The 27448-nt window shown below is 41.6% G+C and overlaps 1 protein-coding gene across 2 annotated transcripts in view; it reads right to left on the reverse strand.

Moving 5' to 3' along the window:
- The window catches only part of VPS54 (VPS54 subunit of GARP complex), a gene marked incomplete at its 5' end in the record, with an annotated part of 42824 nt that extends 15933 nt beyond the window's left edge, over positions 1 to 26891 (reverse strand). Inside the window, 14 exons of one of the 2 annotated variants that reach the window (XM_084261347.1) lie at positions 362 to 474; positions 1871 to 2052; positions 2482 to 2611; positions 4515 to 4852; positions 5329 to 5425; positions 7201 to 7256; positions 9706 to 9813; positions 10737 to 10863; positions 16361 to 16746; positions 19400 to 19531; positions 20867 to 20901; positions 23584 to 23662; positions 25654 to 25859; positions 26756 to 26891. In XM_084261347.1, coding sequence (XP_084117473.1) covers positions 362 to 474; positions 1871 to 2052; positions 2482 to 2611; positions 4515 to 4852; positions 5329 to 5425; positions 7201 to 7256; positions 9706 to 9813; positions 10737 to 10863; positions 16361 to 16746; positions 19400 to 19531; positions 20867 to 20901; positions 23584 to 23662; positions 25654 to 25859; positions 26756 to 26891 — 2125 coding nt within the window. Of the gene's footprint in view, positions 1 to 361; positions 475 to 1870; positions 2053 to 2481; positions 2612 to 4514; positions 4853 to 5328; positions 5426 to 7200; positions 7257 to 9705; positions 9814 to 10736; positions 10864 to 16360; positions 16747 to 19399; positions 19532 to 20866; positions 20902 to 23583; positions 23663 to 25653; positions 25896 to 26755 lie in introns of both variants that reach the window. The other variant, XM_084261346.1, reaches the window with a different exon arrangement.
- Between the last annotated feature and the right edge of the window lie 557 nt (positions 26892 to 27448).

Raw genomic sequence — 27448 nt, forward strand, 5'->3', positions numbered from 1 at the left:
GGTCCCTTGTAACACTTGAGGGATGTCTTTTAGGGAAAGACTGAATTTATGCAAAGACTGTAAGCCTCTACACTGGAAATACTTGTACAAAAAAGTAGCTCCTTCCCTGGGGCTAACACTTAAATGGGTTTTCAAGAAATAAATCATCTTTTAAAGTTAGCACAAGAAGTTTCAACACTGGTAACAGAAGAAAATGGGAGATGGGAGGGGGGGAAAAAAATGGTATTAGCTTCCTTCTGATCCCCCCAGAAGACAGCGAGCAAACACAGAGAAAGTGTGATGTCAAAATATGTCCATCAAATTCAACAGCAGCCTTTGCTGATAATAAATGTAGTTAACAATAAGACTGCAAGATACACACCTGCTGGTTTTTTTTCAGGGAGAGAAATTCTGCCATCTGACACCGAATCGACAAGATCCTGAAACTCGGCCGGAACTTCAGCTTGCTTCCAACGCTCATTGTCCAAGAGTAGGCTAGTTTGGAACACAAGAGAGAGGAGGCTGAGAACATGAAATACCTTGTCTTCACACCTCTCCTGCCTGTACTGCTGTGGAATCAAAACTACGGTAATTTATAAAAAAGCTAGCAGCCCATAATGTTATGTTCTTCATCTTCATTGTAAAAAGAGGCACCCAACAATTGGCAGTAGCAAAGCAGAAAAACATCGTGTTGGCCCAAAGGAACAAATGCATTGTGAGATCTCCACCATGATGGACCTGCGGGTCCTGGTTGATGACAGGTTGGCCATGAGCCAGCGGTGTGCCCTGGTGGCTAAGAGAGCCAATGGGATCCTGGGGTGCATCAGGAGGAGTGTGGCCAGCAGGTCAGGCCCCACCTGGAGTATTGTGTCCAGTTCTGGGCCCTCTGGTATAAAAAGACAGGGATATCCTGGAAAGAGTCCACAGAAGGGCTACGAAGATTATTAAGGGCCTGGAACATCTCCCCTGTGAGGAAAGGTCGAGTGAGTTGGGACTGTTCAGCCTAGAGAAAAGAAGACTAAGGGGGGAACCTAAGTAATGTTTATAAATATCTGAAGTATGGGATGCAGGGGGAATTGGCCAGCCCCTTTTCAGTGGTCTGTGGAGACAGGACAAGGGGCAATGGCTGCAAGTTGGTGCATAGGAAGTTCCACACCAACATGCGGAGGAACTTGTACACAGTGAGGGTGACAGAGCCCTGGGACAGGCTGCCCAGGGGGGTGGTGGAGATATTCAAGACCCGCCTGGACGCCTATCTGTGCAATATGAGCTAGGGAGCTGCTTTGGCAGGGGGGCTGGACCCGATGATCTCTGGAGGTCCCTTCCAACCCCTATGATTCTGTGATTCTGTGATTCCATAGCGGACAAAAGACTAGACTAGACGATAAAGACCCTTAGGAGATCATTGCCATTGAAGTAATGTGAAGCAATTTTAAGAGCTTTTGATGATGTTAATGGAAAGGTTGTTTCCCAAGTGTTTTGGTTTTATGTTTTAATAGTAGTTGGTTTTGTTGGAGGTTTTTTGGGTTGAGTTTTGGGGGTGGAATTTTTCATTGTTTACTTTTAAAAAATAGTTGGAAGTGAATTATCCTGAAGTTAACTTAATCCCCGAGGCAGAGCAATTCTGCCCTGCAATGTCAGTCCTGAGTAATTCCTGTAGCTATTACCGTATGCATGGGATTCTAACAATCCAGTTAGAAGAAATTAAGTAATGAAAACAGTGAAAATCTAAACCATTTGAAAATAACAGGGCTTTAACACAGTTTTTTCACACATTGCTCTTACATATAACTGGCTTACTAGTGTTCCAGGCAAGAAAATATTATGCTTGCCAGGCATACAATTGACAAAATTACTCATGTAAGAACACAAAGATCTTCTACTCAGATACCTTAGTTTTGTCTTCCTCTCCTCATGGAATCTATTCACAAATCTATTGGCTTGACTCTGAAGTGCTCCTCGCAAGGACATACTCTTCCTGCCGCAGATCTGCTCAGTATCTAAGATAAAGCCTTCCATCAAGCGAGAAAGAGCCACAAACTCGTTGGAATTCAGCTTCTCTAGGAAGCCATCCTACGTGCAGAGAAAACCATTGTAGAGAGATGTAACGCCGCAAAAATTCAGAGGTGTAAAGAAGTAACTAGACAGCACATCTGAGGCATGTTATTCAACCTTACTTGGGACAGAAAAGGCAGAGTGCAGTGCAAGCGGCTACCTTGTCACAGATACACATTCTTGGCATGGACATTCAGAGACAGCAAGTCAGAATATTGAAAAGCACCAAAAAAAGGGGGAAAAGGTAGCAGAAACACACACTGCCTTACTATGACATGATATGTTAACGCTTGTGCACTTTGGGCATTAATTAACAACCACCTATGGCAGCAGGAACAGTTACTTAATTTCAATCAAGAACGCTATTCTCCTTCGTTAAGCTAGTAACTTCAAGTACATTCTCATTAAGGATTAGACACCAGCAGCAGCCTGACCCAAGGTCCTTACCTTTGCTCTTGCCATGAGGAACTTGACTGAACGGTCATGGCAGATATCAGAGGCATTATAAAGCAACTCTTGAATACTGTTTGCCAGCCTGATCAGTTCCAGGTCAGTCAGCTTCATGTCATCACTGATCCTACAACCGACAGAACCAGTTGGATGAGCATCAATTTATAGGAAAAAAAGAAAAAAAAAAAAAAACCAGCAAAAACCCAGTAATTCTGTTGAGGGAGGAAAAAGCCTTGCAGCAACTGTCAGATGCAGACAGTCAGTTAATAACCAAAGTCACTTTGTACAGATGGGATCTTCTAAGCTGCTGTCAATGTCATGTCACTCCCTTTAACAAGGAAACACATAACTGCATATCCTTATACTTTTGTTTTAAACCCACATTCTAATTGCTGTTAATAGCCTAAGAGAAAAAATGATACAGCCCCTGCTAATCAACAAATACCATTAACATGCACCAAGCTAAAGTTCACCCAGGTCCTGTAACACTTGAGCATCACAAGCATATGGCACATAAACCACAGCTTTTTCCTCCAATCCACATGAGACCTAAAAGAAACACCCTGCAACTCCCCACCACCCTAATCTATAGGCTGTGTCATTCTGTTAGCTGTTTAGACTTCAGGCTCTTAACTTGGTGCTTTTTAAATAACCTTGTATGATTTGTCTGTTGTTTTGAGGCTGTTCTGTAGCACATCTCTGTCATTCATGTAGTTAGTTAAGATAACAAACTTCTGGTCCATTCTGGCTGCTCCAGAGGCTGACAGCATGACAGGAAAGAGGATATACAAGACACCAGAGAGCAGCAACTGGGCCAACACCGCCCTAACTGCCTAATTTTATTAGCCTGCTCCAAACAGAGCACAGAGGTGCAAGGAAATTCACAAAAGGGATGAAGCAAGCTCATTTTACAACAAAGTTACACAACCAGCCTTAGAAATAACTTGCTCAACAGCTCTAGCTGGGTGGTATATTTTTAGTAACTCAGCAAAGTGTTCAAGACCAGTTGGGATCCAATCCCCGTAACTCCTCCCTTGCTCCTCACCGTAACCCTGGGCTCCTCTTCACATTACATTTCTCATCCAGAGTACAACAAATGTTTGGACATTAAGGCCTGAATTTGCTTTATGCAGTGTATTTATTTTAAATTTGTCTCCTTCAGCCAGCATTGTGATTTGAGGGGGAGGGAATGTCTCTAACAAAACTGACAACTGCTTAAGCACACAAGTACAGACACTTGAGTGAGACTCAGCTAGACTGAGCAACCACTTGCTACCTTCCATCTTCACACAGGGTAACGAGTGGTATTTCTATTTTGTTTCCCTGAACTCTGTATCCAGACAGGCTGGCTTTTCAACTGGCTCATGCCCGAGTCACACACACACTGTGCCTGGTTAGCTCTGCCTTTCAGCCATAAATAAAGGGATGCATAAAGGCTGCCAAAAAGGTTGTAACTCTGGGGTGTGGAAGCACCATGTGGCCACAGTGCCTGAGTTACCAACACACCAAGATGGATTTATTTAACCATGCAGGTCAAATAGTTGACAGTGAACAGCAGATTTTTCTCTAGAATGTATCAAGGTGTGTTCCATGGAGCCAACTTAAAAAAAAAACAACCCGAACAAACACAAAAAAATAGCCATGGGGAACACAAACAGGGAACAGAGATACCTTTGCCAGCTAAGGGCATGACACAATCTGCCTTTCATGTAGGCTAGACTTGCATCTCTCCTGCTCCCCAGCAAAACAGATGGAGAAGGGACCCTTTTCTGTAAGAAGTGACATGATCAGTCCCTGTAAAACTACACACAGAGGTGAAAACAAGGCAAATAAACAAAACAAAGCTGAGCTGGAGACAGTGCAATCTGATGGCAGTCTCTAGAGGTGATGGTGGAGAGGCAATGCACTTGACTAGAAAAGCACGTTCCTTCAAGGTAATTTTTGTACTGTGTGATCAGAAACAGCTGCCTGCACCTAACACCTTGTTTCTGACACACTGCAAAGTGGAAACAGGCAGTGCATTTACTTACATCATCTCTACTCCCCCTGGAGTGACAGAAGACGATGTTTGCTCTTTGCTGGATGAGGAATCGGTAGTGCACTCTGGTTCAGACACTGAATCACTGCTACAGGGCTCACTGTTTGGGGACGTGTTTCTTTGAGAGGTAGTGTCAGCTGCTACAGGTGGGAGATCCCCTTCGCTGAATGCATCGCTTATGAACATGCCTTCATGGGTCAGGTAAGCCACTTCTGTATCCACCGTACTGTCTTTAGCAGAGTTCTTTTGTAAGGTGTCCTCCAGGTCTCTGGTTTTTTGGTTCTTGTCTAGAACCAAGAAAACCACGCTACGGATAGTATTTAACGTTGCCTAGAATCAAATATAACTTTTATTACAAAAAACCCAAAACCCCGTGCCACAAGCTTGCCCTAGAAAGAGATTTTCTTTTACCTACAGAATGAAACTAAATCCTGGCTTTATTTTCTGCTGTGTAATTAGCATTCGGAAGCAGATCCATCTGTCTGAGGTAACTAATACCAGACCTTTCTGAGAATGGTGAAAGAAACCTCATTAGGAGCAATCTGACACATACAAAAGTTCTGTCCTAATCCTTAACAGCCTGAAATGGATGTAATCATGCAACAAGAGGTGCTATTCTCCTTCCCACTGCTCTCTTTGTTAGCACTAATCATTTTCACCCCGATGCCAATATTCACATACCCTTCTTTCAATCTAAAGTTTGAACTCTACAAGCAAACCCAACACCTTCAGACTTCAAATGGAAAGTGACTTCAGTCCATTTCATGGCTGAACTATGTGATGCTCTTTGTAAATCAATATCTTACCTTTATTCTCTTGAGGAAGATGGTAAACTTAGAAAAAATAGTCTTCAGTAAATCAAACCACTGAGGAAAATTCATCATCCTCATCTGGTCTGCAAGCCTAAAAAAAGAGCAGTGTTAGTAAACAGCAAATGTTTACTGGCCATCATGCCTACCAGCACATAAAGGAAAAAAGAAGCATGCTTTAAATGGACCTGCAGATATAAGGAAGACTGCACAGACTTTTATCTGGCAAAACAACAGGCATCATCTGAACAACAGTCACGCAACACAACATATGCAAGTGAAATGGGGAAGGAGGTATATAAAAATAAATCATATTGAAAAAAATGTAAGCCTCACATTTAGTTTCTTCTAGGGCATAATGTTATTTTTCCCTGGGAGAAGTTGGGGGGTTGTTAACATTTTCACGAATCATGTGGCGAAAAAGTTTACAAAAAAATTAAATGAAAACATTTTGGCAGTGTAACAAAAGCTGTGTTATTATTTGGTTGCATTGCAGTGAGACCAATTCTGCTACTAAAGTGCAAGTCAGCTGTTTGTGGCAAAGGGCAGAAAAGTCATGGATAGAACAAAAGTTAAACCCTGCCATACACAGATAGGGCCCAACAGCCGGATAGCAAACACCGGAGAACAGTGACCAAGTATCTAATGTTTAAAAATGACCTTCTGCCCAGTGTTTTCCCAATCTGGGTATGAATCCCATGTAGATTCTGCCTCTCACTGGTCTGGTTTTATTATGCCAGGGTAACTCTTTACTGAGCCAAAGGGATCACAGACCTACATAAAAACAGAAGCTGGTAGGAGCCTCTGGATCTGGGACCTCTCGAGTGCCTTGTCCAACCCCTGCTCAACACAGATCCAATTAGACTGGGTTGCTCTGGTCTCTGCCTAGTCAAGGCGTGACCATACCCCACAACAGAGATCCCACAACTTCTATGGGCCCCTGTTCCAGGGTTAGACTATCTTCACAGGGAAAATGTGTTTTTAAGATTCAACTAGCATTTCCCACCAGTCATGTTGTACCTGATGCCCCTCATTCTTCCCCCACAAACTTCCAAGAGGAGTCTGGCTCTGTCTACAGCTCTTGTGTAGTAGCTGTGGGCAATTCTCCCCTGAGTTTTCCCTTCCCCAGGCTGGAGGAGGACCCATCTCCTTTGCCTGTTTTTCCTTCGCTCTATGCTTCAGCCCCTGGTGGCTTCTGCAGGAACTTTCTGTCTTTCTTGTTCATTCAGCTGCTGGCTATACTGACAAAGAACAGGCTGCAGCTGTAAGGACACACTGCTGGACCACAGCCAACCAGTTCTCCACAAGCAAACCCCAGGACCTGCCCTGCAAAGCTGCTCTGAAGCCAATCAGCTCCTGCCTCTCCTCCTGTAAGAGGTTGCTCCTTCCAAGACATGGGACTTAGCATTTGCCTTTGCTGGGCTTTGTGAGGTTCCTGCAGACCTGTTTGAAGCTGTATGATCCCTGCCCTGGGTAGCTCCTATTCTCATTCCTGCAGGAGGTACTGGAAGTACTGACATGGTTTAATGCAAAATCCCAGACAAGGACACCAGGGAATGCCTTCGAGTAGTTAAGAGACATACGACTAAACACAGTAGGTATTGCTCTATGCAATGAGGTGCACCCAAGTTTAGTGTTTGTCTGAAAGGTAAATTTGATTGAAGGTAACATTAGAATATGGATGAGAGGGGGAATATACAGTATCCTCACAGAGGCAGACAGAAGCAGAGGTTTATGGTGAAAGAGAAGGACAATAGTTAATTATAGGGAATTTAAGCACAAATTAGAACGGTGCATTTATCTATGCTAAAAAGCATCCATGTCCTATCCCCACCCACCACCAAAAAAATAATCTGGCTGTATACTTACTTAACAACCACTTCTGTATCTATTTCTTCTATCTGCGATACCGTATTAACCACACACTGTCAAATTCAAAGAGGAAAAAAACAAAACAAAAAAGATCTTAGCTTCCTTCTAACTGCTGCTGAGTTTCACAATATACACGATAATCCTCAAGTTAAATAATGAAAAGTAAAATAATAAAGGAAAGACATATTTTCATAATTTAACAACTTGTTTCTTTAAAACCAAAGTACTGAAAAACCCAAAAGAAACCTCCAAAGCCAACCCCCCAAAACATCTATTTGCAAAATACAGATGATCAAATGTTCCTAACTGTGTACTAAGCTCTGGAGGGCACACTGACTCCATCCCAAAGGGACCTGCTTTTCTGAGCATGGATGCTAAGCACCATTTCAAAAATGTTTCTGGGGTCAGGGACTTCAGAACAGAAGCAACTGGCTTTGGAAAATGTTGCTTGACATCCTTTTCGGTTTTAAGTACAGGACTTGGGAACTAAACTAACCTGGATGGAACCGCAGCAGAGAAGCACACACGTAGTCCTGTCATTTCAACTGTCAAGGCAAGCCCAGCCCTCCTAGCAGACATGATATTTGCTGTCTGTCTGCCCTCCTCTACCTCTAGGACACTGTTTGATTCTGTCCCTAGATTTCTCTACGTCTTTATTGCTATGCTGTGGCCTTTTCTCAAAGGACAATTGTTCTTCAACGAGTACATACAAAACTGTCCAGCTTCTTCTGGTCTCCAGAACCATCAATTCTCATTCCAAATGAGTCTATTGTTTTAAGGCAATTGGCCTGCTGATCTCTTTTCACATTACTTATAAGTCATAGGTACAAAACACCTCCATTTCAACTGGAGGGGAGCGTTTCTCTCAAATGCCAATCAATAACCTGATCAAATGAGTACACAAACTCATCTTGCCTTTAAGTGAATAGGTACAATCCAAATGGTGACTGATGGCTGCCATCTCAAGCTACATGGATTTTACCTGTGCTTTGAATAAATGTGTGCAGTACAGAAGCTTCTTAAAGGCAGAGCTTGTTCTACGCAGTGTGTTCAGTGGTTACAAACCTCTGCTCTTTCAGCTGCCTGGCAGCTACCAGAGCCCTGACCAAAACAGCCCAGCAATGCATTTCAACAGGAGCCACATTTGACACATGGGAAGGAAATAGTTTCTTTTATTAAGGAAGCCAGTGGGAACTGATGGGCAGGTGAACAGTTTTATCCTGGTGTTATTCATTCATGTTTTTAAGTTGTTTTTTTTTTTTTATTGTTACACCTTCTGTGAAGGCCCAGAGCAGCTGCACACAGCTTGTATGCACTTGCTTTTCCAAGCTTACAGCAATACAGCACGACCACAAAGTTGTGCTCTCTCCCACACCCTGCACCAACAGATCAACAGAACCATGGGGCTGCAATGTGAGGTGGACTGGGGGAGGCCAATCTGGCTTAAAACAAAATCCTAATAATAATAATATAGATAATAATGGGTTCCCACTCTGGTTCACAACACTGCTGGGAACACCATTCTATACTATGAGGGCAGGAAAGACCATCTTCAACTGTTGGCAAACCCACCACCTGACTATCTCCCTGCCTTTGAGATACAAATCAGAGGTGGCTCATAACACATCAGAACATGACTCCTGAAATAATCACACTATCTTTAGGGGAGAAAAAAACCCCTTGCACAATATTCTCACGTATGTGTGCAAACAAACAGGACGAGTAAAAGTAACAAGCTCACCCTCCAAGTTTGGTCTTACTGTCTAAAATATTCCATGCATTTTTCCCCAAAGAAGTAATCTAAACTTTCTTCCTTTGTTGGTTTCAGCTGGTTTTATCTACAAAGACTTTTGTTTTGAAAAGATACACTACTCTAAATAGCAAACAGCAGCAGCAAGGTGGACAAGGATTAATTTTTTACTAATTTTTATGGGCCAACACTACTACTACCTTCTTCACTACTTCAGCTTGGTCTTACAAAGAGGCAAAGATGTTTTACAACTTTGACTGTGCGCCTACAGTCTGTGCTAACATTCAGACAGGCAATGTTTTCTGTAGCATTTGTTGAGAACTCAATTAGCAAAGTTGTTTTTTTTTAATGTATTTACACCAAGAACTTGGGGGGGGTTGGGGCAGCAGGAGCACTTTTCATGTGTTTTTGTTGGGTTTTTGGTTTTTTTTTTTGAAAGAGTGTTATGACACAACTATATTGTTCAGGAAAGCCATTTATTATGAGAAACTAATCTAAAATCAGGGGACTCAGAACAATGGCAATTATACATGGAAAGCTGTGATCTGCTGTACTTATGCTGCCTACTCCTTCCAGGTCTTTTCTGCAAACAGAACTCTGCGCTTCAATAAGTTCTCAGGTGTCTGCTAGCTCTGCTGCTCTAAATGAGAGAACATCAGCCACCAAATATTTCATCAAATTTATTCCTAACTAAAAAATAATTTGTGAGGAGTTCAGGAAACCTCATCAGATATATTAGAAGTTTGGCTTACCTGTTTAATGATGTTCTTCGCTGTAATAATCATTTCATCTCCATATATTTCATAAAAATTTAGCTTTCTTTGTTTTAAAAGTCCAAATACTAGTGATACAAGTCTCTCCTATCAAGAAAATAAAAAATGAAAAATAAAACACACTAAAAAAATCAGGGTGAGGAAAAGAAACAGTAGTATTTACACCAATCTGGGGCCCTGGGACTAATGTCACACTTTAAGTGTACAGAATTCCCTGTGGCAATACCTGCTAACACAGTTCCTTCCTCCCAGCCTTTTCATTTCTCAGTTGTGCTCATGCACTTGTGCTTAAAAACATGGGTATTTCTACAGATCAGCAAGCTTCTTTACCCCAAACAAGAATGACACTAAATAGCACAAGTGAAAATCCATCACATTCCAGCTCCAAGGTGGGAAGAATCTACAGGGCAGGAATGGGACCATTTCAGTGCCACTGCCATTCTTGTGTTCCATGGAACCCACGGATGAAACAAGACTAAATGGTTTACAAAATCTCAACAGCTTAATCTTCAGAAGTTTACAATCTTCAAAGCAATGAGGTATATATACTGCAAATGAAGCATGTATTCAGGGCAACCATATGCTTGAAATAAACACCCATAAATGCATAGGGAGACAGAATGAGAACAACATGAATCTATTAACTTTCACTGCAAAACTGGATTTTTACAGTCACGTAGATACGACAGCCCCTGTCCTATCCCACTTACACGTTGAGGTTCATGAAAATAATTCAGTATACATTTAATCAGAGAGAAAACTGATTATTTTGAAAAACATAAAGTAGGGGGCTGGATTGCAGTTCCATGAGTTTAGCTACAATTATTTAATTTTACCAAGCACCAAAAAAAAAAAAAAAAAGGCAGAGGGGCGGGGTTTGGATGAGAAGAGAAATAGTATCAAATTATAATGTTGCTACTAAGGACCCGAGTGAATTAGTTGGTGTTAATTAAAGTATGTTAAAAATGCAAACGTATTCATCAGACAGTTTACTTCGATAACAGACATACCTCTTCCAGAATTTGGCAATCATCTTCCAGGGGTCTATTTAAATCATTGCGAGCGTAAGTCGAAAACTCTGCAATCATCATTTTATCTATCAGCTTTTCCAGTTCACAAAGCTGGGAGCCAAGATGCCTAAGAAAAACAGCCATTGAGATGTGAGCTAAATAATCAACCTGAAAATGAATCATTAGTTCACAGCTGAAGAAAATAACCACCCAGTATGTAATTTCCATGCAATCAACGCTGGCTTAATGGCGGGCTTACATCTTTCACTTCTCAGAGCAGCTGAAACCATGTACTTTTCAGAGGCACCATCACCCTGCAGCAAAACACATGGACTTGGAATATTGCTAGAAGGTAAAAATTGGATGCAGGGCTTTTGCTTGCTGTATTTTTTTGGAAGGTGCCGAGTAACTCGCTTCCCAATGAAGTGACCCAGAACCAAGAATACTCAGTGCCTGTCAGCAGAGAGGTGTTAAAAAGGAACAGCCTTTCACTCATCCAGTCCCTCAGCTCATCAGTCTCCAAGTTCTTCCACTTCAAACACTTGAGCTTTTCATGTGATCATGGTTTTAATTCACATGACTGAGACACAGTAATAGCTTACATGACCTGATGGCCTTCCCAGAACACCAAAGGTTTTTTAAATTTGCCATTTTTATGCTGTTCCAATTAAAAATACTTTTTCTGTGTATTGCAGATTTTAAAACATACTTTGCAGATTGATGCCACACAGAACCACGGGGAACTTCTCACATTAGAAACGTCAATCAGTCTTTCAAAGTTGTCCAGCTAGAGAAACTTATAGCAGTGTAAAATTAAAAGTGGGAATTTCAGAGATGCCAGGCACTCCAGGTTTCACCAACAGCACCAAGTATCTGCAAAAATCAGACTTTAAAAGAAAAAAAACCAGAAGAAATCGACACTTTGCCAATGAGAATTAAGAGGAGCCGTGATATTTTAGATAAACCTGGACACAAAATGGGGATGGTGAACCTGGCTTCAATCCAGTGCTGGTGTAACTGGACCATTGGCTTGTGTACAGTGGTAAAAATGTTTCAGGACACCCTGGTACGAGCACTGCTGTACCAATGCAAAGCCCAGAGGATCTGGCCTCAGCCCACATAGGACAAAGTCAGCACCAGGGTGCGAGGAAGCAGGATGCCAACCAGGGTACCTTCTCCTTGCAGAACCCCACATGGCCAGCACTGAGCTGAAACAAATGAATCTCGATGGACCCTAATGGATTATTTTTTTTTAAAGATGATCAGGGATATGTCTGCTTTTGAAATTGTTGGTCAAGAATTGGCTGAAACAGACAAAGTGGATACATTTCAAATGAGAATTGAATTGAAGCAAAATTGGCCCACAGAGAAACATCCATCATGGTCATTTCAAAGCAAATTCAACGGACAAAATTTAAGATTCTCATTTGGAAAGCTTACTGCAGGACTAACACTCATGCAAGGCTCTCAACTTTGGTCAGCACAAAGATGGTCTTTGGTAAATTGCTTCTGTAGCTATGCTTAACTACACTGAAACACAACATAACCTACCCTCCTAAACCTCAGGTATGGAAACTTCCAACAAGAGTTCCCAGCACTTACTGCTATCACTTTGCCCAACATGTGCTAGCCCCTAATAACAACGACAAAAATCCCCCCATCCTCAAACTCACAGGAGTAAGTGAAACCTTAATTCATACTCCCCCAAAACACCTTGGCAACAACCTCTCCTAAGAGGTATCAGTCATATATGAGGTCCTTTCAATGACTGAATACTACATTTCCCTTATGTAAAATTTTGAGTGTAGGGTAAAAATTCTTTTTAAATGCTCAGATGAGTACTATTTTTCCAGCTATCTGTGTTCTACTGTATATATATTAAAAAACAAAAAGTATGAACATGTGGTTTCCAGCATACTTGTGCAAAACCAAAAATATTTTAAAAAAACATTGGATCTCCCATGACCCCAACAAGAGCTGTGAAAGCAATGTAAAAACTGGCAGTACAGATTTGCAACTTATCCTATAGTAGCAGCAAATAAGAATCATACAGTTATTACATTTAATCACTGAAAATATTAACCTAAAGATACCAATTTAAGGTGCTTTCATTTCTTACAGTAACTAGAATAAAATGACTCAACGTAGGGCAGTCTGTTCAAGAGCAAACTCTACAAGCTGTCACCCACCACACAAAAGCAACAAGTTTGTTTTTTTACAGTGAGATACTAATTATTTAGAAAAATGAAATACTGATTTAGCAGTTAGTTCATCTCTTCTTAAATAAGTCAGGTATTTAACTCACTTGACAATCACAGCATTCTTCCTCAGAACAAGAACATTTACTTGGTATTTCTCTTTATTTCTGTATGCCATCAATACAGATTTTGTTTCATTTTATTTATATTTAGAAACAAAACATTCTACTGAGAAGTTTTGTCGAGATCTCCCTCTTTTCACCACACATTATTTCTCCAGGCAGGCTACACACAGAGGCCACTTTGAGATGTGGGAAGAACTGAGCTGGGCTTCTCAACTGCACTTGCATCTCTGGTGGGGGTGATGGTTTAGGTTGCATTTAAATCACTTTTTTTATCACTCATATCTCTATTTTTAACTGTGGCAAAGCAACAAACTAAGCATGTGTTGTGTCCAGTTCTGGGCTCCTCACCATAAGAAGGACATTGATGTCCTTTAATGAGTCCAGAGAAGGGCAACCAGGCTGGTGAAGGGGATGGAGGGCAAATCATATGAGGAACAGCTGAGGGAGCTGGGGATGTTTAGCCTGGAGAAGAGAAGGCTGAGAGGAGACCTTATCACAGCCTACAACTACCTGAAGGAAGGTTGTAGAGAGGTGGGTGATGGTCTCTTCACCCAGGGGACAGGAGACAGGACAAGGGGCAATGGCATGAAGCTGCGCCAAGGCAGGGTCAGATTAGATGTTAGGAGAAAATTTTTCACTGAAAGAGTTGTCAGGGCCTGGGACAGGCTGCCCAGGGAGGGGGTTGAGTCACCATCCCTGAGTATGTTTAAAAAAAGGGTAGATGAGGTACTTAGGAACATGGTTTAGCATAGGACGGGAATGGTTGGACTTGATGATCCTAAAGGTCTTTTCCAATCTTGTGAGTCTGTGATTATTCAAAGAAATTACTTGCTACAGAGAAGATGAGTATTTGTTTACCTGCAAATATGGTCCACATCCAAGAGTAATTTTAAAATACTGTTACAGACTTTGGACATCACGTATACCAAGCAGAATGACCACAGAACTGCACTCTCTGCTGACGTAGCACACAGGTTACTTGAGTGCAAGACACAACTCATTCTTACTGATGTGGTCACAGGGTTGTAAAGTACACTCACTATCAGCAAGGTAAATACAGAAGTGACTCAGTCAGGGGCTGTGCACCATAACCAAGCGGCTGAGAGTAGGAACAGTAAGTATGAAAAGAAACTGCCCTAAGGTGTTCTGGGATTGGCCATCTAAGTTAAAAGAAAACCACTAACAGCTTCTAACAGCTTTCCTTGCTACCCTTCATTAGCTCTTTAAAAAAGAGAAAGTACATATATATATGTATATGTAAGTATAGTTTTAAATACTTTTTCTGAGATCTTCTCTACATAAAAAGATGGTCACACTCAAAGAGCCGTGGTCAAAGAGTGTGGTGCATCCTCAGTATGTTTGCTGACAACATCAAGCTGTGTGGTGCAGTCAACACACTGGAGGGAAGGGATACTGTCCAGAGGGACCATGACAGGCTTAAGAGGTGAATTCAACAAGACCAAGTGCAAGGTACAAGACATGGGTCACTGCAATCCCAAGGGCAGCTACAGGTTAGGCAGAGAATGGACTGAGAGCAGCCCTGAGAAGGAACTGGGGGTGTTGGTGAAGATAAGCTCAACATGAGTTAGCAACGTGCGCTTGTAGCCCAGAAAGCCAACCGTGTCCTGGGCTGCAACAAAACCAGCGCAATCAGCAGGCCAAAGGAGGCAATTCTGCCCCTCTGCTCAGGTGAGACACCACCTGCAGTACTGTATCCAGCCCTAGAGTGCCCAGTGCAAGAAAGATACTGAGCTGTTGATGCAAGTCCAGACGAGGGCCATGAAGACGATCAGAGGGCTGGAGCACCTCTCCTGTGAAGACAGGCTGATAGAGTTGGACTTGTTCAGCCTGGAGAAGAGAAGGCTCCAGGGTGGTGTTACAGCAGCCTTCCAGTACCTAAAGGGACCTACAGGAAAGCTGGAGTGGAACTGTTAATCAGGAACTGTAGCGATGGGACAGGGGGTAATGGGTTTAAATCTTAAAGATTTACATTAAATATAAAGAACAAATCTGTTCCCTGTGAGGCTGGTGAAGCCCTGGCACAGGCTGCCCAGAGAAGCTGTGGCTGCCCCCTTCCTGTCAGTGTTCAAGGCCAGGCTGGATGGAGCTTGGGGCAACCTGGGCTAGTGGAGGGTTTCTCAGCCTATGGCACGGGGGCGGGACTAGATGATCTCTGAGGTCCCTCCCAACCCAAACCAGTCTGTGATTGTGTGATAAAGTTTGAGTCTTTTTCCAAACCATGGGTTTTATAAGGGGAGCTCATCAGAACAGATGGATAAGAGCAGTAACTATCTAAAGTTCTTAACATTCACATTACAGTTATTGAGCAACAGCCATGGTTTTATTACGCAAGCTGGGAACCACCAGCTTGCAAGAACCACAGCCTCCAAACAGAACCATCCCCTCTCCCAGCATCAATTTACAAAACTAAGTATACAGCTCCTAAACTGGCTGATGCAAGTCTCAGAGCTGATTTAAAATAAGACTCCTTCTACTAGCATCATACCACAGCAGCAGCTTTACAGACACCACTTTTATCCTTTATATGACCATTATGATAGCTTATTTTAAAAAATAGTAATAGTAGTGAAAAAATAGTAGCAACAGCAGCTTGGGCAGCACCTGCCCACTGCTTCTTCTCTTCAATTTCAGCAGCTCACAGGACTGTACCTCTCAGTTGGTTAGAAGTGGAAGCAAACCCTGGTCACTGTAAATACAGTTCTCCACAAGAGCAGATACTGCTAAACATGTCCCATCTGACCAGCTGTCAACCTCAAGACCACATTTTGAGCCATGAATTGATAGCTCTGCAGTGGTCTCTGCTCACAGGCTGGAGGCTGACCTCCACACATGGTCCATGTGTGCTCCTGTAACACCACAGGCCTAGGTCAGTCACTCAGCCCAGGCTTTGGAGTGTAACAAAAACTGTATCACTGAGGTGCTGCATGCACGAGGATTGCGGATACCGCTTGGAAACCATCTCTGAACTGTGGGCTACAAGCCCTGCAAGATGAAGGTCCAGCCACTGCTTGGCTTTCATCTCTGTGCCCCTAGTCTAATGGGCAGACAAGAATAGAGCAGAAAGCACTTAGATGGTAAAGTCCACCCTCCTCTAAAAAAAAAGAAAGACACACACGTTCATCACACTGCTTCTGCCACACTTACATTTTCTCTCTCTTGTACTTTGCCCTCTAAGAATGAGCAAACAAAGGTAAAAGAACAAACTCCTTCTGCCAACCTAATGTGCCCAACACATTCTAGCTCTACTTGTGCTTTATTAGCTTTCTAGATGGTTACCTACCGAAAACTGTGAATGCCTTGAAGCTCTTGCTGTAACACCTCCTGCGTTGTTGCTATTAAGTCCAAAGCTCCAACAAACTCAGAAGTGGATAGCAGCAACTGTACTGTGGGCTGTGTTTGGTGTACAGTAGCCATTAGCTTCAGTTTATTGTATGCTTTCACACAGTTATTTCTGGTGAGTGACAGTCTTAAAACTCGAAGCGATCCTTCACACATTACTTTATCAATTTTGGAGATTTTCTCTCTAAGTAATTTTACAGCTTGGGAGGTTTTCCTGAGGTAGTCCTGCAACTCATGCTGAGAGGTCATTGCATGAAAAAATGCTTCTGAGCGCAGAGAAATCTGATGAGCAATATTGACTTCCACAATGTCCAGATAATGGCTCAGCTAGAAAAAGGATGGAGGAACAAAAATAAATAGTGTTGTTATGACTTGGCAAGTTTATGACCATGCAAATATGCTTTCAGGGTATTTATCTTATTGTAAGGAAATTCTGCAAATAAAAATTAAAACCCTTTTTCAGATTAGCAAGTAAATAACTACCCATTGTGATTTAATCATTTGGTTTTAAATGAGCTCAAAATCTCTGGGAAGGCTGACAATGTGTCCCTTGCTTGAAAACTACAAGGTAGAAAGACACCAATTTTAGAATACCCAAGCTTTTGTAGCTTACAGTTGCACACTTGCACTGTTAGAATATGGCCATTAACCAAGAGACAGCTCTGGATACTGGCCTGCAAGTAAGAACAGTATACACATGCAAATACACTATGCACTTTGGGTGACTGAAGCTGCTAAAGATGCAGCTCGACTATACTTGATGACCTGGCTTTGGAATCACTCTGTTCGTTTAAAAGGCTGCAGCATCATCCTTGAAGAAAATTCCACTGCATATCTCTGGCTGCAGTTGTTTTTTGCCAAGCAGCTGGAGTTCCTATTAAGTGTATTTCATGTGCAGTGGCACTCTGGGATTCCCAGAGAGAGAGTATGCCTGAGTACCTTTAGAATGTGAAATTCAAATTCTCCATGTCAAACAGTTACCGGACCACTGGCTTGGCCTGATTATTTGAGCTGTAAAAGCCCTGTGCTCTGGCTTATGCTGAATATGCAAACTCAAAGGACCGAGGCATTAGGATGCTCATCTGAATGCTAATACTCAGATGACCTGGTTCTAAGAGGTGGCAAGCACTCAAACCTCTTGCTGAATTTCAAAAGGCCCATCCAGAGATGGAAAGAAAATCAGTTGGAGAATATTTCCTTCCTACAGTTATTTCCCCCCTGCCTGTATTTAACACTGGGGATTCAGACAGTATGCAAACCCATCTTTTTTGTAATACATTTAATGAAAAACGTCCTCCACCAAACAGCTGTGACACACCTAGCCCACAGGAAAAGCTGAGACAGACTCCAACATGGGGAGCAGAGAAAGGCTTATTGTGACCATTTATTTATGTGATTGTACCAACCAGGTGCCCCAGGTCCCTTCGTTATGCTAAGTGAGGTAGAACAAACAGAACAAAGCATTAGTACCTGTCTCCAAGAGCTTACAGTCCCAATGTAGGGCAAAACATGGAAGGAGGTAAGGAAGAGAAAAACGTTGGGGGGGAAATTACTTGTTCAAGCAGATTAGCAGCAGTCCAAAAGCACTAAGAGCCCAAGCATGTATGCTTTAGGCAGGGTTTTCAAAATCCTGTTGAAAAATTATGCCTGGGGCTAGCAATAATTATGGCAGCAGGGTGCCTATTTGCACGTGGTAAGCGTAAACCTCACGAAGTTCAGAGCTTTTCAAGAGTAAAACAAAAAACTTGGGCCCATTTCAGTAATATGAAGCAGTGCAATAATTTGTTTGGCAGACATATGGCTTTGGAGGCAGCTGAACTCTTTTATACTATTTAGGGACTTGTATCACCTCTCCCAAGAGACACAGCTCACAGCTGTTCAAAGCCTTATGTTAACTCCACTGCATCGGAGAGGGCTAGGGTATCCTTCACTCAAAGTTCACGTTACCTGTCCATTGTGCTGCTGCCAGGCACACTTTATGAGTTTAAAGCACGTGTCAGGTGCTGCTTTTTCATCTTCAGACAGTAACTACCACAAAAAACTCCAACTTTAGGTGTGGAGGACAAGCCAATGAAGGGTCAAGTAAGCCTCCAGCAGAGCCTGTCCCTTCCTCCTGACCTGGAGGGAGAGCAGGAAGACTAACCCCTGGAAATCTGGAACATCTTCCAGAAGATCCCATGCTACTTTTTGTTAAGGCACCTCAGTTTTTGGGTTTTTTATCCTCTCTCCTTACCTAATTACCAGAAGCTTTAGTATGCTAAATAGGAGAGAAAACTCAAGTTAGAAATCAGGCTACAAAATTACATAATTTTCTGTAAGTATTTTAGGGGTATTTGTACCATAAAAATAATTCATTACGGGATTTTTCTACACTATGACCATAAAACTAACAAAAAAAGAATAAAAAAAAAACAAGTAAAGACTTCTGTTTCCAACAGGAAAGAAACAGCTCTGCTTTCAGGCTTTTCAGTGTGCTCAAGTCCTTCGTGAAATGCAAAAATGGATCAGTGCAGATGACATGACAACAAAAAGTAAGAGGAAACTCCTGGCATACAAAACCTTCAGTATTTCTTTTAGCTTAGAAACCACATCGCCTTGAAACTGGAGTTTTTCCAAGATGTGAGAAAGCAATACTTTTAACAGACAGTGTACCACCTCTAGATTTCCCCTCTCAAGGAATACTCTTCCTCCTTAATGAAGAGCTTCACGTTTCTGAAGTTCTCAGTAAGTTTTTATAAAGAGCCAGTTGTTACACCACATCCAGACTTGAGAGGTGGATTGATTTAGTAGGGGAAAAGTTCTCTTTCGGTAAGATGCTTTCTGCATTGTTTACTAACAATCTGCAGCCTGATGTAAAATGAGAGAAAACAAAGTCCACAACAGTGATGTCTCAACAGAGAGTATGGAACAGCAGCAATGGAGTTTCTATGTAGTAAGTAACAGCTGTGACGAATAACAACATCTTGTATCACAGTTGTACCTTTTCTTGAAGTAACTTGGAGGAAGCTGCATCCCGATTTCCTTTTCCACCAGCAGTACTAAAATGAGACCATGGTAAAACGGCATTAAATGTTAAGGAATCTTCCAAGGCAAAATCTGGTTTCATAAAAATCTGAAACAGAAAAACAAAAGAAATAAATGCACCTCCCTCACCCCTACATTTTCCTCCCCCATTTAAACATATGTCCTGGCTCATGAAATGAACAGGGACATTATTTAAAAAAATATTTTTAAAATATTTTAAATTTATTAAATATTTTAATTGTAAATTTTTAGAAGCTAAATTTTCATTCAACCAGGCAAATTAATTTATTCCAGACCTTATAACCAATTTACTTTACACCTTAAAAGCTTGTGTGATCTGACAAAGTCCCATCTTTTAGAAGTGGAAGGCACAGCTCCAAAATTACATGTGTTATTAAGAACCTGAGATAATCTAAACATCTTGAGTGTGAAAACGAAGGCAGCATTAAACTGCAGGTGGGTCCTCCAAAGGACCAGAGCAAATATTCTTTAATACCAGGGGCATCCTACTGCCTATCTGCTCATTTCTGGGGTCATCACTTCTACCAGACTGAAGATCCAGCCAGCTGTCAGGGTGCAGCAAGCATTGCCTAGGAGGGAACAGGGCCTCAGGCTGATCTCCTCCAGCACAATGCAGAAATGCACTGGTCTCAGAGTCAGAGTGTGACGTTAACTATGCATCTTAGTTACTACATTTTCTCTGATAACATTTTTATTTTACAAAACTGGTACAAACCTCAAGCCTCCAGGCAGAAAGTAGCACCCTTCTCCCTGTATTTACAAAGTGTAATTTTAAAAGGTTCAGCATAGACTATAGAATCACACCACACTCAAGCACTCTCGTTTCGGGGACTTCAAACATTGCAGTGACAGCTATTCAAATAACAGCACACACAACTAGCACAGAGATGCTGACCCACATTAACACACTGACTTCTTAATGTATCTAGAAAAAATTATTCAGACAGAAATGGGATGTGGAGTTGTGTCTTTTGTCAACCTGCCACAAAAAACCCACATCATACGCACTACATGCGTCTATGCAAGAGAACTTTGCTGAAGGATTCATGGAGTTAAATTTAATGCTAAATTGTACAATATTCAACCTCCCTTTCCTCCTAGAACAGAGTGGCTAACTTTTCCCAGCTCTGAGGTTTTAACTATGAAATATGAAAAAAAATGGCAATTATATTCTACTTCAAGTAGAATAAAAATCAAGGCCAAAACAACAACAAAAAATAATAAATAAAGTAAAAGCATATTGCTATTCGTCTTTTTAAATTCTGAGCACTGCAGATCCTCTTGAGAATCAGCTCAAGTCACCAGCTTGGACAATATTTCCACAAAGCAGAAAGTACATCCATATATTCAAGACTCCATGTGAGAACTCCTTATAAAACCTTTGAGTGCACAGGAACCATACCTTAGGTACTTGTTCCAGATCTGTCCTGGATTTATCTAAAATTAAACAAAGTACAAGGCAGTCATTCATGAGCAAACAATGGAAAACAATTGCTTTCAACATTATTAAACTCTATGAGGAAGTTTTCAAGACAAAGGTGCCAAGCTCCTCACTGGGATTGGACAGGGCAGGCGGACTGGGAACAGTGGTTATAAATTAAAATGAAACGTTCTGACTGAACGTAAGGAAATACTTTTTTCACCATAACGACAATTAAGCTGCACAGAGAGGCTGGTACTCTCCCTACTTGGAGGTTTTCAAGGCGCAACTGGATAAAGCCCTGAACAGCTTGTCCAGGTCTCACACCTGAACTGGTTGTGAGACAACAGTTACAGTAAGGACCTCCTGACGTCCCTTCCAACGTGAAGCATTCTGATTCTCTTGTAGTTTAGGTCTCATGCTCAGAGCATACAAAGGTGCTTGCACTTGGCTGCTTTGAAAGCAAAAGCGATAGTTAGCTGTACACCACCATAACCACTAAGATATCTCCTGGAGCACCTCACCCACCCCTTTTTTAAACACCCCCACTCAGAACAGAGTCACAAGCACACCAAGCAAGTAGCACAGAATAAGTCCTTCCCCTGCTTGAGGTTGACCAGACAACTGCAGAGGATGGAACAGTAGAGTTATGCACCCCTACAGAACTTAAGAAAAGGCAAATTCAGACTTCTGAGGTTCAGCCAAAATCCCCCTTTCCTCTCCTACACAGGAACTTAGTGTGCATGAGGAAGAAGGAGCACATTGGAGGCCAAAAAAAGGTCAGGAATGCAAAAGCAACAAGCCCAAACCTCAGCTGGACAGTCTACTCATCCCTGACTACCTCAGCATTAACCCCCACACTTCTCCCAACTATTTGGTTCTTGATTTGTTCCTTATTTTATTTGCATTGAAATACAAAAGGCAACCTAGGAATCATCCTGTTGTCCTCGGTTTTGTACGCATTGACTCTTACAGAAGTGAAAGGCCAAGTCCTGTGGGCTGGAGTTAGAGGAATACAGACAACACTAACAAAAGAAACTATAGAAAATAGAGTTTCGTTTTACCAGATGATGTTTCCACTAGAAAACTCCCAGTTAGTTTGCTGGCAAAGTAATTTTCTCTTTTTAGAAGCAGAAGACTCTGTCAAAACAGATTAAGCTAACCCTGAAGGAACTTCTATTTTGCAGTACACAACACAGAGTCACTCAGGAAGAGCTATTCCGAAATAATATCAAGCATAGAGAACCCCCACAGAAGTGTTTCCTTTTGCATGGAAAAAGAGGAAGAAAGCCAAGTTAAAGAATTTGATCAAAATGAGTAAAGTACTAGAATGCTTCTTGCTGCATTACCTGTAGACATTGATGCAGACAAAACAGATCAAACAGCAATTGGCAAATGAACTATTTTATACTAAAATCTCTGAGAAAATAGATTAAACATTCAAAGCTTGCTCCAGGCTATGAATGCTTTTTGTTTTGCCCCTCACCTTCCTTTGTCCAGATTCAAATTAGCTGAACTACTTCCATAAAATTTTGAAATTCAGCCTTGCTACAGCTGCAGACACAAAAAAATAAAAGGTGCCAGGTAGTCTTTGCTAACAGCAATCAGGGAAATACTAAGCAGAGAACTGGCCAGAGCGGAACTTCGTGAAGTTCAACAAAGGAAAAGGCAAAGTCCTGCTCCTGGATAGGAAGAACCCTAAGTTCCAGTACACATTAAGGGTCTAGCAGTTGGAAAGCATCTCTGCAGAGAGGGACCCAGGGTTCTGGCAGACAACAAACTGACCACAAGCCAGCAGAGCACTCTTGTGACAGAGCATCCTGGGCTGCACTAGAGAGAGAATGAGGTGAGGCAAGGTGATCCACCCTCTCCAGTGGTGAGACACCTGGAGCAGTAGGCCCAGTTCTGAACTCCCAGGTATAAGACAGACCTAGACCTACTCAAGAGAGTCCAGTGAAAGACCACAAAGATGATTATAAGACCACGGCATTTCTGAGAGAGCTGAGGCTGTTTAGCTTGGAAAAGCTTGGGGGGAGAATCTTAACAGTGTTTTTAAATATTTGATGAGAGGTTGTAAAAGAGAGAGCAGGCACTTCTTGGTGGTGCCCAGTGACAGAACAAGAGGGGGAAAATTCCATCTGAACATAAGTAAACACTGTTACTGTGGGGGTTGTCAAACACTGAAACAGGTTGCCCAGGGAAGGCATGTGATCTCCGTCTGTGGGTAAACTCTAAACTCAACTAGACCTGTCTTCCCACGGACGATCATCCATAGGTGGGTTAGACTAGACCATCCCAGATGTTAGACCATAACTAGATGTTATTTCCCACCTCAGCCATTCTGTGATCCTCATGGCAGAGACACATGTCACAGTACTGACAATCTTCACTGCAAAGTCAACAGACACTAAAAATTCGATGCAACATTTTCAACAGATCTTAAAAAAACCCAATTTGAAGAAAAAACTGCCAGGGCCACAATGACCTGCCGTGAATGCAAACATGCCAAGAAAAACTTTAAGAGCTGGTACCGCAATATAAGGCATCAGCAGTGGTCACAAATACCATGTCTGGGTTGTCAATTATTGTTCACCAGCAACTATTTTTTGCCCATGAAGGCCCCAAGCAGGTAACAGAGATGATGAGTACGTGTTCATTAAAGAAATTACTTAACAACTAAAGGAAGGCTTTGACTGTACCGTGGGTGTGTAATAGAGTCCTGTCGAAGGTATCTTTAGGAGTATAAATATTCTTGCATCTTTCATGAACCTTCTCTCTCTGTTAAAGAGAAAATATATTAAAGAATTACTCTGAGGCTTTACAAGGATTTTTTTTCTTTGAAACAGAACATTCAGAACATTTTCAGTGTCACACACTGCGTTACAGCAAATAACTCTGACAAGTTCACAATACTACTATCTTCCTCCTAAAAGCTCAGATTATGTTTGTCCAGGTAAATGGTACCACAGGTTGAAGGTTTTGGTCAATGCATAGTTTTTTCAGTACCTTTACATCTCACGAGAAAAAGAACACAGAAGTTATTGAAGAGCAGTAATAACCTCTCTACATGATGAGATACAACAGTAAAGCAACTACATATCCAAACATTTATTCTCTGTTTAATCCAGAAATCACACTAACGCACAATAAATGCTTTTATATTGCTAAATTAAATAAAACTGAAGTAGATACTGCTTCTGTATCTTATTAATGAGCACCTTGCTGAAACCACACATCTTGTTTCATGGTGCTGAGCTTCAAATTTTATCTACAGGTGTAAACACCAGAAGCCATCACAGTGTGAAATTACATTTCTAAAGGACACCGATGTGAGCCAGACTTCTGCTAGAAGCTACATCATGGGTCAGTTCCCTCTTCCCACAACCCTCACTCATTTCTCAGTCACTGCATTATACGCTAATGGGTGAGCTCTTACATGGTTTAAATGTTGAATGTGTGAACTAATGGCAAAATAGTTCAGCTACAGACAAGTCCCTTTCACATACTGTCATGGTTTTGACTTAGAGTTCATTTCCTGTCTAGTAGCTGGTATAGTGCTGTGTTTTAGATTAGTATGAGAATAAGATTGATAACCCCCTGATGTTTTCGGTTGTTGCTAGGTAGTTGTAGTGTCTACACTAAGCCGAGGACTTTTCATCTTTCCATGCCCTACTAGGTGCAAAAGAAGCTGGGAGAACACAGCCAGGAAAGCTGGCACAGACTGGCCAAAGGGATTTTCCCTGCCATACAAGATCATGGTCAGTATATAACTGGGGAAGCCAGACAGGAGGCAGGATGACTGCTCCGAAACAAACTGGGCATTGGGATTTTTTTTTCCCCTCCTCAGGTGGTGAGCAATTGCATTTACACATCATATTATATATTACATCATCTCAAATCATACTATATTATTCCCTTATTATCCTATTAAACTGTCTTTATCTCAACTCACGAGGGTTTTTTCCATTCCACAGTGGGGAAGTGGTGAGCGAGCAGCTGCATGCTGCTTAGGTACCAGCTGGGGCTAAAACACGACACATACTTTAGCTATGATTCAAACCAGCAACACTTCCTGCAGCTAATTTTCTACCAGTGAAAAAATAAGAAAGTTACAAACCAAGGAAGCAGAACAGTGGGAGACTTCTACATCATCTTTCAGTTAAAAAAATTTTAAAATACTACTACATACTTACTGACACTTGTTTTTATAAGAGTTTGTAGAAGTCTCCTACTGGTCCTGGTGTCCTTAGATGTAGCTTAAACCTTCCTGTTACAAAAGAAATCATCAAGATAATAGGCCTATTTATAGTTTAAGAACTTAATGTATAAATTTACATTAGAGACACTTTGAAGTGTCTCTAATGTCAAGATCTCCAATCTTTGCAGCACGTAGTTGTGTTTTATATTTGATCCAAAGGTCTGAAAATGCTATGTGGCACTGAAGAGCCCAATCATTAAACAAACCTTACAGAAAAAGGATTAATAATCAGGAAGAATAACATGAACTGTAAGACCTGGTGCAGAGCTCAGTATTCAGAAATACAAATTAAACAAAATATTAAATTGCCTAGAGAGAGTTTAGACAGCGTTTTTTCTACTATGAATAGTGAGATTACAAAAGAAGAAATGCCTAACGAAGAGTCAACAAGCACTCAAGAACAAATTAATTATCAGCTGTCCACTAACTGGAACAATCTCTAATTAGAAGAAGGATCTCAAATCTCTTTCAGGCCCCTAGTACTATGGTGCATCTAATTTTGGGTTCTTACCGGAGTGATTTCCTGTTGGTATAATGCAAAATGTTCCTTGGTGATCTGTGGGAGGTAGAATGAAGGTGTGACTTCAGTGTCCACAAAGTCCACTCCCCATGTTTTTGTAAAGAAATCAGATTCCCTTTTTGCTAACCTAGGATCATTTAGTGCTGCTGGGAGATTGACTTTGGAATGATAAATAGTCCATCTGTGCTGATCCACAACTAGAGATGGGCTGTCACATAAATTACTGGGATCGCCTGCAGCACAAAAGACAAGACAGTTTGTTAAGGTGAGAAACTGAAAGTAGTATTTTTGCTAAAATGCACTTCTTAACCAAACCACGTTTCCACAATCACACAGTGGAACAGAGTTATCTATAGAAAAGATGCATGATATTCTCCTTCTGCAACACTTGAACTTGCATTTCTATCAGATTGACCAACGCGAGTTCTAAACACAGTGGTGTATTTACACTCATTAAATATATTTAGCTCAACATCAGTTTCTATTTATTGAAAAAAATTCCAACCACAAACATATTTTTAATAACCTGAACTCAATCAGAATGACAGTTGAAACTTAGTACCTTTATGTTTTAGAATTCCTAAGATCCTACCCCTCCTACTCTTTTTTATAACCTAAGCTTTAGTGTACCACAGCAGCTGTAACAGTGACCAAAACCTGGTTTTATGATAGCACTGGACATTTATGACGGTGTTAGAGACAGGTCCTTCTCTGCTGTTTCCCACTGCAAAAGGGTCAGGGTGTTTCACAGAAGTAATGCAGCCAGAGTCCCGGCACACTGGACAGATCTGTCACAGGCTGTGACCAAATACACCCTCCTCTTGCATGTAGTATGAATCGTAACTATAACATGAAATCTTCCATGCAAGATCCCATCTATAATGCAGGCATCTAAAAATCAAGCTGCAGATAAGAAGTTTCTGCCATGGCTCCAAAGAGACATTGGGTGGCATAAAGCAGAATCACAGCACCCTCTGAAATAAGACTACAGCTTAGTACACTACACCTAGCATATGAGAAAATCTGACTGAACAAATGTAAATGGATTAACAGATGTATCTGCATTTTCACTCTCCTCGCACACCGACGTTACCTGTAGGCTCCTTGGGACACACATCAGGCAGCGACTGCACCGGTCGAAAGCGTTTTGTGGTGTCCATCTCCTTTTTAAGGAAAGCATCGCTGCTGTTTGACTGAGGCACTGGTGAAGAACTGTGGCTTGATGCCATTGCATAAAATCACCACTTGATAAAAGCTAAACAAGAAACAGCAAATATCAAAGCTTTAATAAAGTTGTGGTTACTGGTTGTATCGAAACTATGACACCCCATCACCTACATCATATTTTTTAACTGCGACTGTAACTGACACATTATCACCAGCAGCCGCGAGATATTTTAACACAAAAGTGAGGTGGAGGATGTAACTTCATAGTCTGTTCCCTCCCACTCCTCTAGGCTTGGGGGACAGCTTGCTCTTGCACACAGCACCAATAAAATTGTACGTTCGAAGAAAAAAAATAAGTCTTTCAGGCACTTCTTCCTTCCTATTGCAGTAAGCACTGCAGCCATAGAGCACACATTCAGAGCAAAACGTCCCCAGAGATATCAGGAAGCTTGGGTAGACAAAGGTAGAGCCTTTCACCTCCTCTGCAGGGAGCACATCACCTCTTGCGTCTGGTCCACACAGTGCTTCTACTGTGCTGGGGGCTGCACCCCACAACCCCCACAATAGCCCAGGCAAGACAAGGAAACAGAGACAAATTATGTCTCAGCAGGGTGACCAC

Source organism: Gallinula chloropus, assembly GCF_964237585.1.
Source record: "Gallinula chloropus genome assembly, chromosome: 3".
NCBI lineage: Eukaryota > Metazoa > Chordata > Aves > Gruiformes > Rallidae > Gallinula > Gallinula chloropus.